Source organism: Thamnophis sirtalis, unplaced genomic scaffold (genome assembly GCF_051295495.1).
Source record: "Thamnophis sirtalis isolate CommonGarterSnake01/CBP01778 unplaced genomic scaffold, rThaSir2_p1.2 scaffold_1, whole genome shotgun sequence".
In the NCBI taxonomy this organism is placed as follows: Eukaryota; Metazoa; Chordata; class Lepidosauria; order Squamata; family Natricidae; genus Thamnophis; species Thamnophis sirtalis.
The window spans coordinates 105,067,124-105,084,699 of NW_028261381.1; the positions used below are offsets into that span (position 1 = coordinate 105,067,124).

General features: G+C 37.8%; 1 protein-coding gene across 10 annotated transcripts in view; it reads left to right on the forward strand.

Moving 5' to 3' along the window:
- DGKZ (diacylglycerol kinase zeta) overlaps positions 1–17,576 on the forward strand; it is a 151,836-nt gene that overhangs the window by 110,033 nt on the left and 24,227 nt on the right. For all 10 annotated transcript variants that reach the window (XR_015697340.1, XM_087720182.1, XM_087720189.1 and 7 more), the window contains 17 exons: positions 1,296–1,373; positions 1,768–1,824; positions 4,394–4,462; positions 4,940–5,011; positions 7,035–7,151; positions 7,375–7,446; positions 8,963–9,058; positions 9,145–9,227; positions 10,651–10,711; positions 11,324–11,437; positions 11,584–11,724; positions 13,916–13,994; positions 14,306–14,361; positions 15,531–15,593; positions 15,840–15,913; positions 16,043–16,154; positions 17,294–17,493. Coding sequence is in view for 9 of the 10 variants with exons in the window: in XM_087720182.1 (XP_087576308.1) it covers positions 1,296–1,373; positions 1,768–1,824; positions 4,394–4,462; positions 4,940–5,011; positions 7,035–7,151; positions 7,375–7,446; positions 8,963–9,058; positions 9,145–9,227; positions 10,651–10,711; positions 11,324–11,437; positions 11,584–11,724; positions 13,916–13,994; positions 14,306–14,361; positions 15,531–15,593; positions 15,840–15,913; positions 16,043–16,154; positions 17,294–17,493 (1,544 nt within the window). In the remaining variant the exon portion in view is untranslated. The remainder of the gene's footprint in view (positions 1–1,295; positions 1,374–1,767; positions 1,825–4,393; positions 4,463–4,939; positions 5,012–7,034; positions 7,152–7,374; positions 7,447–8,962; positions 9,059–9,144; positions 9,228–10,650; positions 10,712–11,323; positions 11,438–11,583; positions 11,725–13,915; positions 13,995–14,305; positions 14,362–15,530; positions 15,594–15,839; positions 15,914–16,042; positions 16,155–17,293; positions 17,494–17,576) is intronic.

The following is a 17,576-nucleotide window of genomic DNA, read 5'->3' on the forward strand; positions in this document are numbered from 1 at the left end:
CTGGGCTGTTTTGTTATGTTTTATTTGTTTTTATAGATTTTTTTATTTTGTTTTGTACACTATTCAGAGTTGAGTAGCTATAACAAGCTTGAATAAATAAGATTAAAGGTGGAACCACTGCCCATTAGAGATTAGATGAGCTACTACAGTATATACCAGCCCACCTGTCTGAATCAATATAAGTGTGTACCAGTAAAACCTCAATTTTACAAATCATTTGGAAGAAATAGTGCCTATTGTAGACAAATGTCCATTAAATATGAATTTAGACAATTGATTTACTTTGCATTATCAGCATAATTACATCAGTTGTCCCAGCTGCTTCGAAACAACAGTCTGTCCATTATTAGAAATGGAAACCAAACTAAAACTTTGTTTGCGGCATCCAACATTTGCTGAATTAGTCTGTAAAATTGTTGATAATCCTATATTGTTGATAATTGTTGATAATCCTATATTGTTGATAATTGTTGATAATCCTATATTGTTGATAATTGTTGATGTTGTTGATTATTCTGAGTGTTTATTTCTCTCCCAAAATCTCACTGTGCTTTCTGCTGAATATTTGATGACTTTTTTCTCTCTTTAAAAGCAGAAGCAATTTTTTACAGTTCCATACAATTGCACAATCAAGATTTATTCTAAATATTGTGTGCATGTTCGTATACAAAACAAAATAAATATGTACCATGCATTTGTAATTTTTAAAAAGTGAAAATTCCTGAAAGAAATATTTCCTAACAGAGAAAAACATGATAAAAAGTAGTTAGAACCTGATGTTCGACCGACAGTCTTCATTTGATGCATTTAAAATTTTAATTAGTTTAAAATGTATTCATTTATTCTGTGATGCTTGAAAAGTGACTTCTAAATTAACAGAACTATGAATGTATTTATTTATCAAAATACTTTTATGGCCACCTCTCTTAAAACACATCTCTGGACAACTCACAGCAGAGATGTATAAAAATATATTTTAAGACATCTCTTTATTAAACCTTTTTTTCGGGGATTACAATCTAATTCAGATTTGTTTGCCTCTTCTGAATTCTTTTTGATTCATTATGATCAAGAAATGGGGGAAGACATTGCGCTCCATATTTCAAGTCACCTTGAGATGCCTTCCTTGCCTGACTTTTATATAGGGATGGAAATATGCAGACTAAAAAAAATGGCTTTGATCTGCAAAGTTTTTTATATGTTGGAATTTATTCCATTGAATCATTCTTCTGGATAATTTGCAATTTTCTCAGGCACTGGTTGATGGTATAAACATTATGTTCCCCTTTTTGCAGCAAAAACCTATGTCCAAGCGCAAATGTGCAGCCTGCAAAATTGTAGTCCACACACCCTGCATAGAACAATTAGAAAAAGTGAGTAGACCATCATGAAAAATGCTCTGCTGTATTTTATTCCATCTTGCTGCAACCAAAATCTGAAAAATACTTACCTAATAGGATAAATTTTGTTTTTAATTCTTTGACCCTAGCTTAGTATTCTGAAGGCCCTAGATTCAGTTAAATCTAAATTTATTTCAATCTAGACATTACCAGTTAAATAATCCTGATTGGAGAACTGGGAGGTACCTTGCATTACTGCTATTTAGAGAAGAGTGTCATGAACTAGACGAATTCAAATTGCATATCCTGTAATTTATATATTCTTATACTTTTTCATTGAAGCTGTTTAAAGGGAGGAATGACAGAAAAAAATATCAAAATAGACTGTTATTCATAGGATTAAATCCTCCTCCTGTTAAATCCTCAGATTAATTTCCGATGCAAGCCTTCCTTTAGAGAATCTGGATCAAGGAATATCCGGGAGGTAAGAACTGCATGAACTAGTTAGGATTTTGTAGCATTGTTGAAAGTGGGGGATTTTTAAAAAAAATATGCAGCTTCATCCCAATGCGTTTAAAATATTTGGCCTAAATTTGAAGCAGAGAATTATAGCCAAATCTAAAGCTGTACTTTTCCATGAACATAAAATATGAACATGTTTTTGGAATAGAAAGGCTACTATGATGCATGCCTTCTTATCTTCGAGAATATATAGCAATAGCAATAGCAGTAGACTTATATACCGCTTCATAGGCCTTTCAGGCCTCTCTAAGCGGTTTACAGAGAGTCAGCATATTGCCCCCAACAATCTGGGTCCTCATTTTACCCACCTCGGAAGGATGGAAGGCTGAGTCAACCCTGAGCCGGTGAGATTTGAACCGCTGACCTGCTGATCTAGCAGTAGCCTGCAGTGCTGCATTTAACCACTGCGCCACCTTGGCTCTTATATCTATATCTATATCTATAGATATAGATATGTTGATGACACTTTCGCGATTTGGCCACACGGGAAAGAAAAACTGGACAGTTTCCTCACACATCTCAACAGCCTACACCCCAAAATATAATTCACTATGGAAATAGAAGCAAACAACCAACTTCCCTTTCTGGACGTCCTAATCTACAAAAAACCCAATGGCTCCCTAGGACACACCATCTACTGGAAAAAAACACACACCAATTGCTACTTAAACACACAATCCCATCACCACCCTGCACAGATCAACTCTGTAGTCAAGACCCTCATCTCCAGAATCAAACGCCTAGCTGACAAAGACCATCTGAAAACTGAATTACACACTCTCACAAACAAATTAATCTCCAACAGATTAAAAAAAACCAATTACCAACCTAATCCAAAGGGAGACTCCCCCCAAAAACCAAGACACAGAACAGGACAACGGCATCGCCACTTTCATCAAAGGCACCACAGATAAAATCAGCAAAATTCTCCACAAACACAATATCAAGACTTCCTTCAACACTGACCAAAAAGTAGCCAACATCTTAAGAAACCCCAAAGACAAAATCCAGCTAGAAAACCAAGGAGTCTACGAAATACCATGCAAAATCTGCCCTGCAACATACATAGGACAAACGAACTGGAGAATAAATGCACGCATCGCAGAACACAAGAACGCAGTAAGAAAAAAACTTCCTCCCTTTTCCAGCACCTTGAAGCCACAGGACATGAAATTAATTTTGAAGGAACCATGTTAATCTCCACAACAGAACACTTCAACAAGAGAATAATTATGGAAACTTTCGAAATAGAGAAACACCCCCACAACATGAATAAACATGATGATACCTCCCGCCTACCAGACATCTGGAAACCAGCCCTAGTCGACAAATGAGCCCCACCCACCACCCAGGCTGTTACAACACGAAACAACAATGGACACACAGCCAGCACCAATCTACCAATCATGATATAACCACACAACCAATCATTCCACTTACTGAAACAAAGCCAGCACTCCACATACCCCCACCAAGATTTATAGAAAGACAGCAGCTCCGACCACGATTTAAGCCCAAAACCCAGCCTGAAGATGGCGAGTGAGACCTTGCCGAAACATTGCCAAGACAATCTCAATCTTACATGAGAAAAGACCCAAATACAACAAGACCAGCATAGCTACACCCATGAAAATCTACAAAAACAAGAAATAATAAATTTTGTGCTAAGCAGTCTCTCTGGCTCAAAAATTGCACATGTAGTAGTCATGGATAGATTTTCTTAAAAAAAATAATAAGATACGAACTATAGGAATAAATGAATAAATGCATGCTATCTGGTTAGTCATTACAATTGTTTGTTTTTAGAACTATTATTTATGGTATTCATACACTGAATCTGTATTAATGAACTACTTTATACATATAACATTTCATTAATCTTATACTTAATATTTTATTAGTATAACCTGTGAATTTTCATAAGAATAGTGACTCTGAAAGTAAATCCAACGTTGCCACAAAAACAGTTGACTTTTTTCATTAGTTAGCTTATTCATCTGCATTAACTCTGTTTTTTAAACTTATTCCAGGGTGTTAGTTCCCAAGTTACATAAGAGTTTCAACAACAATATTGACAGAATCTTTGCATGGTTCTGTATTTGATGGATGCTATTTAAAGCCTACAGAAACCATATTGTACCTTCCTTTTTGAAGAGAAATGGGTCTGCATTCCATTTGGGGAAATGTGACCAGTATTTTGGGCAGCCTGTGTAATATAAGTAATAGTCTTGGAAGTACAAGATAGAAAAACCCGAGGCAGCATCTATTCTTGATAAGAAAGGCAGTGCTTGCCTTTAAACTTGGATGAAGAACGAAAGCAATCTCCCTGAACTAATTCCTAAGGTCACTTATGCAACATTTCCCATACCTCCCAAAAAAGAACAAACTGTGAATGGTATCTAATGCCTGTCTTATTTGCCAGCTCTTACTGGAACACCAACAGCTTAATATTTAGCAGCACTGAAAGCTGTTGTGTTCCTTCCTATTCCTTTGTTTCTTTTTCCTGAACTCACGCTCCTCTTTCTTTGTAGCCTACTGTGGTGCGGCATCATTGGGTACACCGGAGACGCCAGGAAGGGAAATGTCGACAATGCGGAAAGGTGAGGAAAACAGTGCCTATAGTGTATGTATCAAGATCTTATCAAATTATACAGAGAGAAAGAGAGGGTTTTTTTTGTTAGAGGAGCTGAACTTAGTATGGAACTGGTGAGAACTGTATCTTTGCATAATATTCTTTATTCTACCAAATAAAAATAAAAAGGTACCATATACGGTGTGATTGAGTTTTATGAACTATTATCTTTCTGACTTTGATAAGTCTCCCCCCCCCCCCATACTGTTTATCTACATCTCTGGATTGCACTGTTAATTCATTGGTGATTAATTGGGTTTCCAGAAGTTAACTTTCAGAAAGTTTCAGAATCATATAATTGAAGGACATTTGTGTAATAAGTTTATAAAACTATATCTATTGCAACACACAAAATATGATTATTTAGTAGACTTTATACTTTTCACTGTAATGTGAAATGGAAAAAGGAAACATGAATAATGTTATTTTTTTTTCCTTTGTCCAGGGTTTCCAGCAGAAATTTGCTTTCCACAGCAAGGAAATTGTAGCCATCAGCTGTTCCTGGTGTAAGCAGGCAGTGAGTGCAGCATGCATTTGTTTACCAAGATTTTATTCTCCTTTTCTCTACCTCCATTTGCCCCAGAAAATGATGTGCTATTTATTAAAGTTTTTTAAATTAGTTTTGTTGTCATGATTTTACTTGTTTATATAAAAGTATATGCTTTTATCATTGTGAGTCCTTGGCTGCAGTACTTCTCTTTCAAGGAGAAAAAAAAAAGAGGGGGGAGGGCGGGGAATAATGTTGATAAGAGATCTGTTCAGAATGAGGAAAATGAGGAATTAAAATACAGGTCATTCTTGCTTACTAATTACACCTGGGACCAGCTACTCTGGTCGCTAAGCACCACAGCTTCTAAGTGAAAAATTGTGTGACTGCACAAGACATAAAAACTCACTTCTGCTTCCACTGTTAAGCAAATCACCACAGTCATTAATTGGGACATTGTATGATGGCAATTTTCAATTTCACTTTTATGTTCTGCTTCTTGTGTGTTGTGAAGCACACAAATGGTGATTGCGTGACCAGAAAACGTTGCAGTGGTTCTAGATGTGAAGATTGGTTGCAAAGCTTTTTTTCCCCAATCATTGTAACTTTGAACAGTTATTAAATGAGGTACTATAGTTAGCAAGCGAGGATTAACTGTATAGTATCTGAGGTGCAGAAACTAGTCACTCACTTTTTACTTGCTGACATATTTCCCAAAAATATTTATTGTTGGCTTGACTGCTAGTAAAAAATATCTGAATGTAGACTTGCAAGAATTGAAAAAGACAAGATTTTTTTTATGGAGATAGCGATAGAGGGAAGGGGAGGGAGAGAGAGATGCAAAGCTAATTGCTCCCTTCTATATTAATAAAATAATAAAAACAAAAAGGACATGGTGGTTCAGTGGCTAAGATGCTGAGCTTGTCAATCAGAAATGTCAGCAGTTTGGTGGTTCGAATCCCTAGCACCGCATAATGGAGTGAGCTCCCGTTACGTGACCCAGCTTCTGCCAACCTAGCAGTTCAAAAGCATGTAAAAATGTAAGTAGAAAAATAGGAACCTTTGGTGGGAAAGTAACAGTGTTCCGTGAGCCCTCCGCGTTTAGTCATGCCGACCACATGACCATAGAGATGTCTTCGGACAGTGCTGCCTCTTCAGCTTTAAAACAGAAATGAGCACCACCCCCTAGAGTCAGGAACGATTAACATATATGTGCAAAGGGAACCTTTACCTTTTTACTGTATATTCATAATCTGACATGGGTGTGTATTTAGAAATGTAACTCCTGCACAGGGAAATATAAAAGAAACTCCCTAGCATCCTGAAATAGTACCATCTTTCCCACCATCTCAGCAGTCTTCCTCTAAAGGTTCAGTCAGACAAAATGGGAACTATGTTCTCAGATCAGGCCAAATGTAGAATGACTTTCAAAAACTTCAAGGCCACTAAGCACTGAGCCAAGTTTCTGATTATTTAGTAGGGCAGGAGGAAGAAACTTCAAGTTAAAATTCCTGAAGTCTTTTTTAAAATTTCTTTGCATAACAGTGGATAATAGATTATTGTGTTACAGCTTTATTACTGTCTGTTCTAAATATTCTAATCTAATAGTTGAGCTACATCTGAGTGTTTTCAGTCAGGCCCAGGAGTTGTGCTAAGTCATGAAATCCCCAGAAATTTATTCCAAGTTTAAAATGATAAAATCTAGCACTTACTGTGTCTTTCAGAGTATAAGACACACCTTCCCCCCCCCAAAAAAAGAGGGTGAAAATCTGGGTGCGTCTTATACACTGAATACAGCATTTTTGGCCTCCCAAAACCGCACCCCCCTTTGCAAAAATGGATGTGCAGTGGGTTTGGGAGGCGTGCAGAGTGCAAAAACTTTTTTAAAAAATTTACCTCTTCAAAATCATGGTGCGTCTTATAGTCCGAAAAATACGGTAAATCTGATTCCCAAGCCTTTCTGCTTATAGGAGTACACTAGTCCAATATCGGAAACAGGCTCATAGAGGCAATGATTGTTCTTAATCAGTTCTGTTCTTTTGCTTCTTTTCAGTATCACAGTAAAGTTTCGTGCTTCTTGCTGCAGCACATTGAAGAGCCCTGTTCATTGGGGGCACATGCTGCTGTTGTCATCCCTCCCACCTGGATTTTACGTGTCCGTCATCCCCAAGTATGTTGCAGTTTTAGGTTTTCTTCATTCTTGTGCACATTTCTCCCCTAAATCGTTTATCCTTAATGAGGCCCAAGCTCTTCCATATGTATTAAGAGCAACGCTAAAAGTTCCCAACAGAATTCAGGGAATTGCAGTCCTAATACTTCTGGAATGTGGAGGAGATACTTTAAATCAACTCCTGATTTGCATTTCTTGTTCTTTCTCCCTCTTCTCTCTCTAGAACCCTCTGAAGTCAAGTAAGAAGAAAAAAAGGACTTCCTTCAAACGGAAATCCAGCAAGAAGGGACCTGAGGTCAGAGTTTAAGACTGAGAACTTAAAAAGAATACAAAGAACCAAATTACCAGCAGGAAGTCCTAAAGAAACCATAGGAGAAGAAAAAAAAATCCTAGGAAATTGGTTAATGCTTTTTGTACTTTTGAGCATAAATTAATGCTCAAAAGTACAAAAAGCATTAGCTAGACCAAATGGGAAAAATGTATTTTTTAAATACCGAAGTGTTGCATTCATTTTAATTTACAAAATTGCCTCTTTGGTATTCCTGGGCCACGAGTCCATGTAGGCAGGGATGGGATTCTATCAGTTCGGACCAATAGCTCCGAAGGTCACTAGCAAATGGGCCCGCCCCTGCGCTTTACTTACCTTTATCGCAGAGTGGATTGTGAAGCGTGCACTCAGCAAACCGGTTGTTAAACCGGTAGTATCCCACCCCTGCATGTAGGAGGCTGTCGGGAAGCTCTCCAGCCAAATGAGTAGCCTGATTGAAAAAAGAATGCCGCCTCCTCTGTGCTCAGCACAAAGAACTGCCTTCTGTCTTCTCTCAGCCAGACCCCAATAAAATTTTGCAGACTAGCAACTTTTCCTAAAGACTAGGGAGAAATAGTCCGACAGCACTGAAGCAAATTGGACAATGCCATTTAGCACAGAAGGTAATAGCATGCGGCTCTCCAGATGTTGCTGTACTATCATCCCAGTAGCTTCTATCAGTGGCCATGCTGGGATGAGACTTTTGAGAGCCATAGCAGGGTCCTGTTATCACCCCTTGGTTATTATGCTACATATTAAAAGAGGAAATATATTTCTCTAAATCTGCTTACAGATAGTGATAAAAAATAGTCATTCCTTATAAATATACATTAAAAACAACAAAGGAAGCTGATCAATAGTGTCTTGATTCCAGAAAATACTAATAGTTACTTACTTACATTTTACTTAGTTATTGATTACAAAGGCTAGATTCAGAGCTTCAGAGCACTGGTAGCTGTTGAACAGGGTGGATGGGGTATCATTGCACTTATGTTTTGCTTATAGGCATCCCTACAATGTCTAATTCACTAATTTGGACATAGGCAAGACTGATCTTATCCAGCACAGCTGTTGTATTTCTTTAAATATTTCTAGCTTCACTCAGATATAAAGGTCTATGGATGTTTTGCTCTTTCACACCAAAGGAGATTGCTTAGAAAAAAATGAGAATTGAAGCCCAAAAGTGGGCAGGGGGAAGAAAAACTAACAGCCATTTTTCTGATGAAATGTAGATGCCTGGCTAGCTTTACTGTAGTTAGATCACCATCATTTCCATGATTTTTGTTCTTGTTTTTATAGACCTTGACATAAAAAGCAAGAAAGATCTTCTTTTCTATAAAAATAAAAACCCAATTATTGTTCACATTCCCAGTCAAACCTAGCACATTTTTGGTTGTCAAAAGCACAAGGAATTTAGTGACTATAAAGTCAAACATGCAATGTAAATCCCGTGGGAAAAACCTCTGATTTCTTCATTTGTCATTCTGCAATTCATCGTTTTTAGGAAGGAAGATGGAAACCCTTTGTTATCAAGCCCATTCCAGCACCTCTCATGAAGCCGCTGCTTGTGTTTGTGAACCCCAAGAGTGGTGGGAATCAGGTAAAATTATTTATCCGATATTATTTCTCAAACGCCATTGGCTCTCTTGTTAGCCTTCTTCAGCATATTTTCTTCCATTCTTTTAGGGAACAAAGATATTCCAATCTTTTATGTGGTATCTCAACCCTCGACAAGTCTTTGACCTCAGCCAGGGAGGCCCCAAAGAAGCGTGAGTAAACAATTAAGAGTCTAAACCTCCCACAAGTACATTTATCATTTCCAGCCAACACACATACACCTTATAAAATAGGCAGAGTGGCACTTTAGAATTAGACGAGTGAATGATCTTGAAGAGTACTTGATGAGGTGATATTGTTGAAATTCTAAATGTACATCTCAAGGCTATGCAGCTGAGATCCCTATACAAGTTATTTTCAACTGTTTGAATTGAGATTTTCAACCATTGTCATTCATGCTATCTCTTAGCTACTGAATAGTGCCCAATAAAAAGGGAAATGCTGGTATAAAGGGGAGGATAAGAAGAAATAACCAATCCTGTGGAGCGAGTCAAGCTAAAAGAGTTTCATTTCTCCCAGGGGAATAAGCAAGCATTGTGGCTGAAAGTTCACTTGTCTGGGTTTTCCATTCTACAATATTGTAGGAATGAATTTGATTTCTTCAAGAGAGTTTGGGGATGTATAGGCTTAGTCCAGTGAGTAAGGAGGAAAATCAGATCCCTGAAGCCCTTCTCCTTGGACCAAGCCTGTATTCCCTGCTATTATGAGGACCCAGATTGTTGGGGACAATATGCTGGCTTTGTAAACCACTTAGAGAGAGCTGTAAAAGCACTGTGAAGCAGTACATAAGTCTAAGTGCTACTGCTATGTGAAAAGGAGGATCAGATAAATGCTCTCTTTTCCTTTAGGTAAAGAGGAAGAGCTGCTTCTTTATATAAAAGAGAAAGCATAGAATAACTGCTCTCTGCTTTCTGCTCCAGTAAGAAAGACAGTCTGCAAAGGAACAGATAAAGAATAAATCATTCCTTACCATTGCTGCTGCCAAGAGATCTATTATGTACAGGAAGAGACAAGGGCCAATTGTTTCCAGTCATATCTTGCATGCACATGCCCTTGTGGAGAGAGGGACAGGTTTGGTTAAAAAAAATAATAACTTAGGCTTTTACCAGGGTCCCTGAGGATTAGAAGCAGCTATTCTATAAATTACACCAGGCTTTTGCACTGGAGCTTCACCTTGCCTGCTCTGGATGGTGGGGTATTAAGCACGGTACTCAAATAAGCTACTTCAGTACATTTTCTAGCCATGCTGCTTTCTGCTCCTTGGAAGAAGAAAAATCTTATTCCATTAAGCTAACAGATAGAGGGAGAACATACACAGTTCAAACCACAAACCTTTAGTCCCTGTTCATTCACTTTTTATGACTTGGGTATGCAGCTTCTTTCAGCTATGGAGACAAAACTGAAGTATTATCACTAAAGATGCATTTTTTGAAAATTATTTTTTACTTGAACTAAATATCATTTCTAAAAATAGCCTATGGAAATGTGTACTTCCCCCTGGTTTTTTTTGAGGGGCAGGAGGAGTGAGGTTCCATAGATTAAAAATAAGTGATGCTCACTCTGGGTTTTGTGCAGGTTGGAGTTGTATCGTAAAGTGCACAACTTGCGGATTCTGGCATGTGGAGGAGATGGTACAGTAAGTGGCTATGTCCCTTTTCCTGTACGATAAGCTGTGATAAGGTAGATCTGCTTCAGTAACAGAACCTGGGTCAGTATCCAGATAGTTCTGTTGCATTGGGTTATGTGTGAGGAATTGTCCATCAAATTACTTAATACAGCCATATGCATTCAGGGCTCCCTGTTCAAGGATACAGAGCTGTTTACATTATACCTAAAGCACTAATGCAGCAATGTAATTAGAGATGGACATTTCTATCAGCACTGTCTATAGTACTGGTTGGTTTATATTAGTTCTTGGCTTACTACTTTTTTTTAACTTCTGGAGGATATGATAGTTTGATATGCTGTGGCCCTGTCTAAATTGTAATCTTATCTAAATTGTAAACCAACAGTTGTAATACATATTGCTTTTAATTGATTTTGGTTTGTTGTTGGATTAATTGAATAAATAGCATAGCAGCCCCTGAGAAAGCCTGCCATCTTTTGTAACTCTTCTTTTTTAATACTTATTGGGTGGGATCCTGGGATGTATTTTAAAATGCAATTAATAGCTGAAGCAACTGAGCAGATATAGGAAATTGCAGCCAAAATTCTGTCTGAATCTGTTATGTCTTTTCTGGCTGAGTAGGTGGGATGGATCCTGTCAATTTTGGACCAGTTACGCCTGAACCCTCCACCTCCTGTGGCCATTCTTCCTTTGGGGACAGGAAATGACCTAGCAAGAACACTGAACTGGGGCGGGGTAAGAATTTGCCAATTCATTACATGTTTAACATTTGGTTATGTTCCAAGTCAGCACTGTGAAGGACACTGTGAAGTAGATTGAAGGGAAGTTATTTGTTTCCATTACCTTGCCTCAGTTCTCACAGAGAACATGTCAACCCACAGGGATATACTGATGAACCATTGTCAAAAATCCTGTCTCATGTAGAAGAGGGGGAAATTGTGCAACTTGATCGCTGGAATCTACAGGTAGACCCCACACCTGAGGGAAATCCAGAAGAGAAGGATGAAACAGCCACAGATAAGGTGAGTTCCAGAGCTATCATCACTAAGTTAATAGTAATGTCATATCCAGATAGATCAGCTGCTCACTCTCATACACGACATATTGTACTTTACAATTTATTCCATAATGGTCAAGTATAATTAGATAAAGAGTTAAATATAATAAGAAATATTAGATAAGAAAAATTAGATTAGAAAAAAATTAGATTAGATTAGAAAAATTAGATAAGAGTTAAATATGAGAAATAAGAAAAATTAGATTAGAAAAAAATTAGATTAGATTAGAAAAATTAGATAAGAGTTAAATATAATGTGACATCACAGAAAATATATCTTGCTAACTTTAACAAATTGTGTAAGTGAGGCAACAGGAAGAAGTAAATTCTAAAAATGAAGATGGAAAAGGATCAATAAACATAATCTAAATCCATTAAAATAGATAATATTCTCTAGAATCTGCCTTTGTGCTTCTAATGTGTAATGATTACACTTCAGCATAGTTTACTGTCATAATTCATCATAAGTGCAAAAGAATAATAGAATGTTCAGTTCTGTGTTCAGTTGTAGGAAGGCAATCTTGTCATTTCCTATTTAGATCAGGTCTAAGCAGTCAAAAATAACACATTTACCATGTATAAATTTTATTTGAAGCTGTTTATTTATTTATTTATTTTATTTATTCATTCATTTATTTATTTATCAAACTTGTTTGCCGCCCATTTCACCCTAGGCGGCTTACAGGGATTTACTGATGATACCCAAATCTTTTTTCTGTAAACAGTGTCAGGTAATAATATATCTCCACTGAATAGCTGCTATAAACGCAAATAGAGTAGATAAGGGATAATAAATTGAAACTGTTATCAGAAAAAGTATAGAAATTCATTACGATGCAATCAGGTATGCTTCTGGAACTAAATGTCTCTGGTTTTCAAGGTTGGGATAACAGATCATAACACCTTTTTATCAAGAAGAGAATGAGGTTGTCCCTCACCCTCCCTGACTAAATTGAAAAGTCAGAAAGGCACCTTACTAGGAGTGCTTTTGTTGAAATAAAGCTCTCCATGTGACACAGAGCCTTAATAAAGTAGATTTCCAGATTTCACAGTCAACAGTTGTATTTGCATCCAGGTATACAAAAGGAGAACTTTCCTTCTGTTCCTGGGCTGAAGGTTTGGCGTGAGAGAGAAGGGTCTGGAGTCACTGTGAATGCCCTGCCCTCTCCCCAGTTTAAATCTCCATCCATTCTTCTGAATGCTATTGTGGAAGGAAAAACTGTACGTCTGTGAGAGGAGGAAATGCTTTAAGCTATTGCCAATTCTTCATTACTTTGCTCCAATTTGCTCTTGCAAAGAACTTCCTATTCTCTGGAGTTTCCGATCTCAAACACATCCTTGGAATTTGGAAATTATGGTAGGTTGGAGTAAAAAAACAAAACTGCTTTCCTTTCGAAGCATGACTTAAACGTGAATATGTGGGAATACCTACTTTGGCTCTAAGAATTTATTGTCCTTGTTTAGAATCACTGTGATTTAAGGAGTATCAGAGTCTCAGCTAAAACAGCTTTTGTGAGAATCTCAGGAACACATGATTTGATTTTACAAGTAGTCCTTGACTCACAACCACAATTGAACCCAGAATTTAAAACATTTGTTAAGTGAGTTTTGTCCCATTTTATGACCTTTCTTGCCACATTTGTTAAGTGAATCACAACAGTTGTTAAATTAGTAACCCGGTTGTTAAGTGAATCTCGCTTCCCCATTGACTTTGCTTGTCAGAAGGTCACAAAAGATGATCTCATGACCTCAGGACACTGCGACCGTTATAAATAGGAACCAGTTGTCAAGCACCTGAATGTAAATCACATTATCATGGGGATGCTGCACCAGTCATAAGTGTGAAAAATGGTCATAAGTCTTATGGTCATAAGTCACTTTTTTCAGTACCATTGTAACTTCAAATAGCTACTAAATGAATTGTTGTAAGTAGAGGACTACCTGTATATGGTATTCTCATAGAGAAGTTTCTGCATTCAGAATTTCATTTTCATGCAATAAATATCAGAAGAGACTTTAATAGATGAAGGAGGTGAGGTTTTATATTCACAGTTCTAAACTGCTTTTTTTATTCTATACATATATCTGTATGCCAAATAAAAAAACCTCATTCTGTCTTTCAGTCCTGGGTTAAGTGTTCTGTTTGTCTATTTCAGCTCCCTCTTGATGTCTTCAACAATTACTTCAGCCTTGGTTTTGATGCTCGAGTAACACTGGAATTCCACGAATCTCGAGGTAAATGTCAACGTGTCTGATACCGTCGAAGCTTATGCTTTGCAAATTATGTTAGGGCTGGGCTGATTGCTTGAGAAATGCTTACAACTTTGACTATGGAGAAGCTAAAGTCAGAAAGGTTGTAATTTAATTTATAAGCCCAGGGAAGGAGGGAAAAGAAAGTGATTAAGAATTGGAAGCAATGGGCTCAGAAAAATAATTAAGGCCTTTCCAGCAGTAAAGATACATATTGTTTGTAATGCTAGTGGCATGGTCTCAGCTTCCTGAGAACCAGTGACTCCTAATAACAGATAACTAACTTCTTTCTCCAGAGGCCAACCCAGAGAAATTTAACAGTCGATTTCGGAATAAAATGTTCTATGCTGGGGTAAGTTCATCAGGATGCATGCCCCCGTCTGCACTTTCTACTTTTCTCTTGATCTGTATGTCCCCCCCACAAATACTTATTATTGATAGCAACCTTTCCCCAGTTGGCATCTTCCAGATGTGTTGAAATCTCATTTCCCTGGAAATGCCAGGAGTCCCACTCATCATACATGTGGAGGCATTCTGAGTTAGGAAAAGGTACTATTGGTTTCCTTTGGAATGTATGCAGGGAAAAAATACTTTATCTGTATTGAAAAATCTGTATTGGTACAACTTGCTCGACATTACTAGAATTTGAGAATAAGAGAGAGAGATACTGACTTGTGAATATGAGAAAGTAGTTTTCCTGTTTTCTCTGGAAAAGAAGTTTGAATAACTGTTGCAATTAGTATTGAGTCAAGGTTTTGTATGAAGTAATGTAAAATAGGAGGTGAAGATTGTCAGCACAATGAAAGAAGAATATTCAGAAATGTTCAATTGTAATCAACTTACAGGAGAAAGTGGTGTACAGCTTTTTGTTTTCTAAATGTAGTTTTGCTGTCTCCAGTAAAGTGGCAAGATTTTTTTTATACCCTGAGAGGGACTATGAAAGTGGGAGACATTGTGCAATGTAGCTCAGCACTAGATTCAGCCAGGGAGTGAGGATAGTGGGATGGGACTTGATTATGCTCTTAGAAATTTACCCAAATCATGTATACTGTGTTTCCCCGAAAATAAGACATGGTCTTATTTTCCTTTGACCCCCGAAATAAGCACTTGGCTTTATTTTCGGGGAGGTCTTATTATTTTTGAGGTGCAAGAGGCGGAGAGCATGGTCACCTCATGACTGCTGCTGTGTTGTAATATTTTCAAGGATGGCTTATTTTCAGGGGAAGGGCTTATTTTAGTACATGCGCTCAAAAGCCTGATTGGGCTTATTATCCCGGGAGGTCTTATTTTCAGGGAAACAGGGTAATAGGGACTAGGTACCATCTGTGAAGTAGAGAACAGAATGAAAGATGGTAATTTTGGATAATTAAATGTGCAACATTCCTACTTAAACAGATACCTACCCTGCCATTTTCACTGAGATTTAAAAGAGGAAATTTGTTAAAATTTGCCCTCTCAAACTTCCCTTTCTGTGTAGGCAGGCAACTTTGTAAACTGTTTCAATTTTTCTTCTATTTGTAGACAGCATTCTCTGATTTTCTCATGGGGAGCTCTAAAGACTTAGCGAAACACATCAAAGTGGTGGTGAGTATATTGCGATACAGATGGGTTCTTTCAGTTTGTTGGAGAAACAAGGTTATCGGCTTGAATAACAAGTGTGGTCTGATGATGAAGTTGGTTATTATGGAAAATATTGGGAGAATGAATTATTCCCAGGCTAAGTCTCAGGCAAGAAAAATTTGGCTGTCCCATAGAATGGATAGGATTTGGCTTGTTGTTTCTTGTCCTTGATACTAACTGCTTATTCTCTTTTTTAAAAAACCACAACAGTGTGATGGAACAGATCTGACTCCCAAGATCCATGATCTTAAGCCTCAATGCCTCGTCTTCCTAAACATTCCAAGGTGGGCTGTTACATTCACTCCCCCCCCCAAAATAAGTTGTTGCTTTTATGCTGAATTCCAAATTTTCTAAACCCCTTCCTGTGTTTTCAGTTGTAGCAATTCATTTGTCTCCCTTCCTTCTATACATAGGTACTGTGCAGGCACTATGCCTTGGGGCAACCCTGGAGAGCATCATGACTTTGAACCCCAGCGCCATGATGACGGCTGCCTTGAAGTCATTGCCTTCACCATGACCTCCCTGGTGAGTAAGCCCAGCTATTCTGACTTTTCACTCTAGTCTGCCTAAGTAGCCATATCGTTGAAGTGCACTCATTAATACATTTCGTTTGTACTCTTTGGGAGCATCAAAACATTACTGACAGGCACAATAGAAATTTCTTGTATTGTACATTTCAGATTACACCCGGAATAGCTGAGATGAATTACGTAATCACAAAATATAATTAATAGTTAAGAGCAGTATCAACCCTTTATTTGTTGAGCAGAAAACATCCTGCTTAGGAGTAAACAATGGAACATTAGGTTTCTGCAATTGTTGATTTGAGACCTATTTCTATAGGGCATAAAAGGTTGTAACTTTTTGTCCCTTGCTCTATTCCAGACCTGAACTGGACCTTTACCACTTACATTTTGAGTGGCTAAAACTGATTCCATTCATTTCAACTGTACTTCATTTTGCAATGGAAATTTACAGGACTGTCCAGACTAGTTTAGATCCACATATATGGAATCCACTGAGATTAAAGCTCAATCCGTATTAACCACACATGCTAGCAATTTATGTTTGTGAAGATGAGCAATTGCATTAGTGCAAATTATGAATATTAGGACTGAATTTGTATCAAACCTCAGCAGAAATCAAAGAGTCAAAGCCTAATAAAGGTCCTGATAAGGATGCAGAACACCTTGATAGATCCTAAGTGTATGACTTTGCAAATGGTATGTTTGGGGATATAAGGCTAAGAAATGCTCCTGAGGCTTTTGAGCATCACTGTTATATTACAACTCCATATGCCATTGGGACTCAACTGCAGCACTTTGGGTCAGTGGGGTGGAAACTGCAGGCAAGCCAAGTTTTCTGATGGAATGAGCTAAGCCCCAAAAAATTATTGTCTGAAAGCAGGTGATTTGTTATGTCCAAAGGTGCAAGGCTCTTTTTAGGCTACATGTCATTTTACATTCCTTGCCAATTGTATAATTCTATGACAAATTTCATGTCTCCTGAGTATCTCAGGCTACAGGTTGGACCCTGCATATACAAGGGTTCTTCAGAATAGATTGAACTGAAACCCATTTTGAGACCCAGCTGTATCTTATATGTTAACTATTAGAATGAAGTATATATAATCCACTTACTTCACCTTCTTCTTTGTTCTCTAGGCAGCACTGCAAGTGGGCGGCCATGGAGAGCGGCTGTACCAGTGCCGGGAGGTGGTACTTACCACATCCAAAGCCATCCCCATGCAGGTGGACGGGGAACCTTGTAAGCTGGGAGCTTCCTGCATACGCATTTCACTGCGCAACCAAGCAAACATGGTGCAGAAGACCAAGAGGAGAAACTCCATGCCTCTATTGAATGAGTATGTACCATAGGGAGGATCTCCCAAGCTTTGGTACAAGCGAGAAAGGAGGTTTCACCAGTTCACAGTATTCAGTTTTGCTA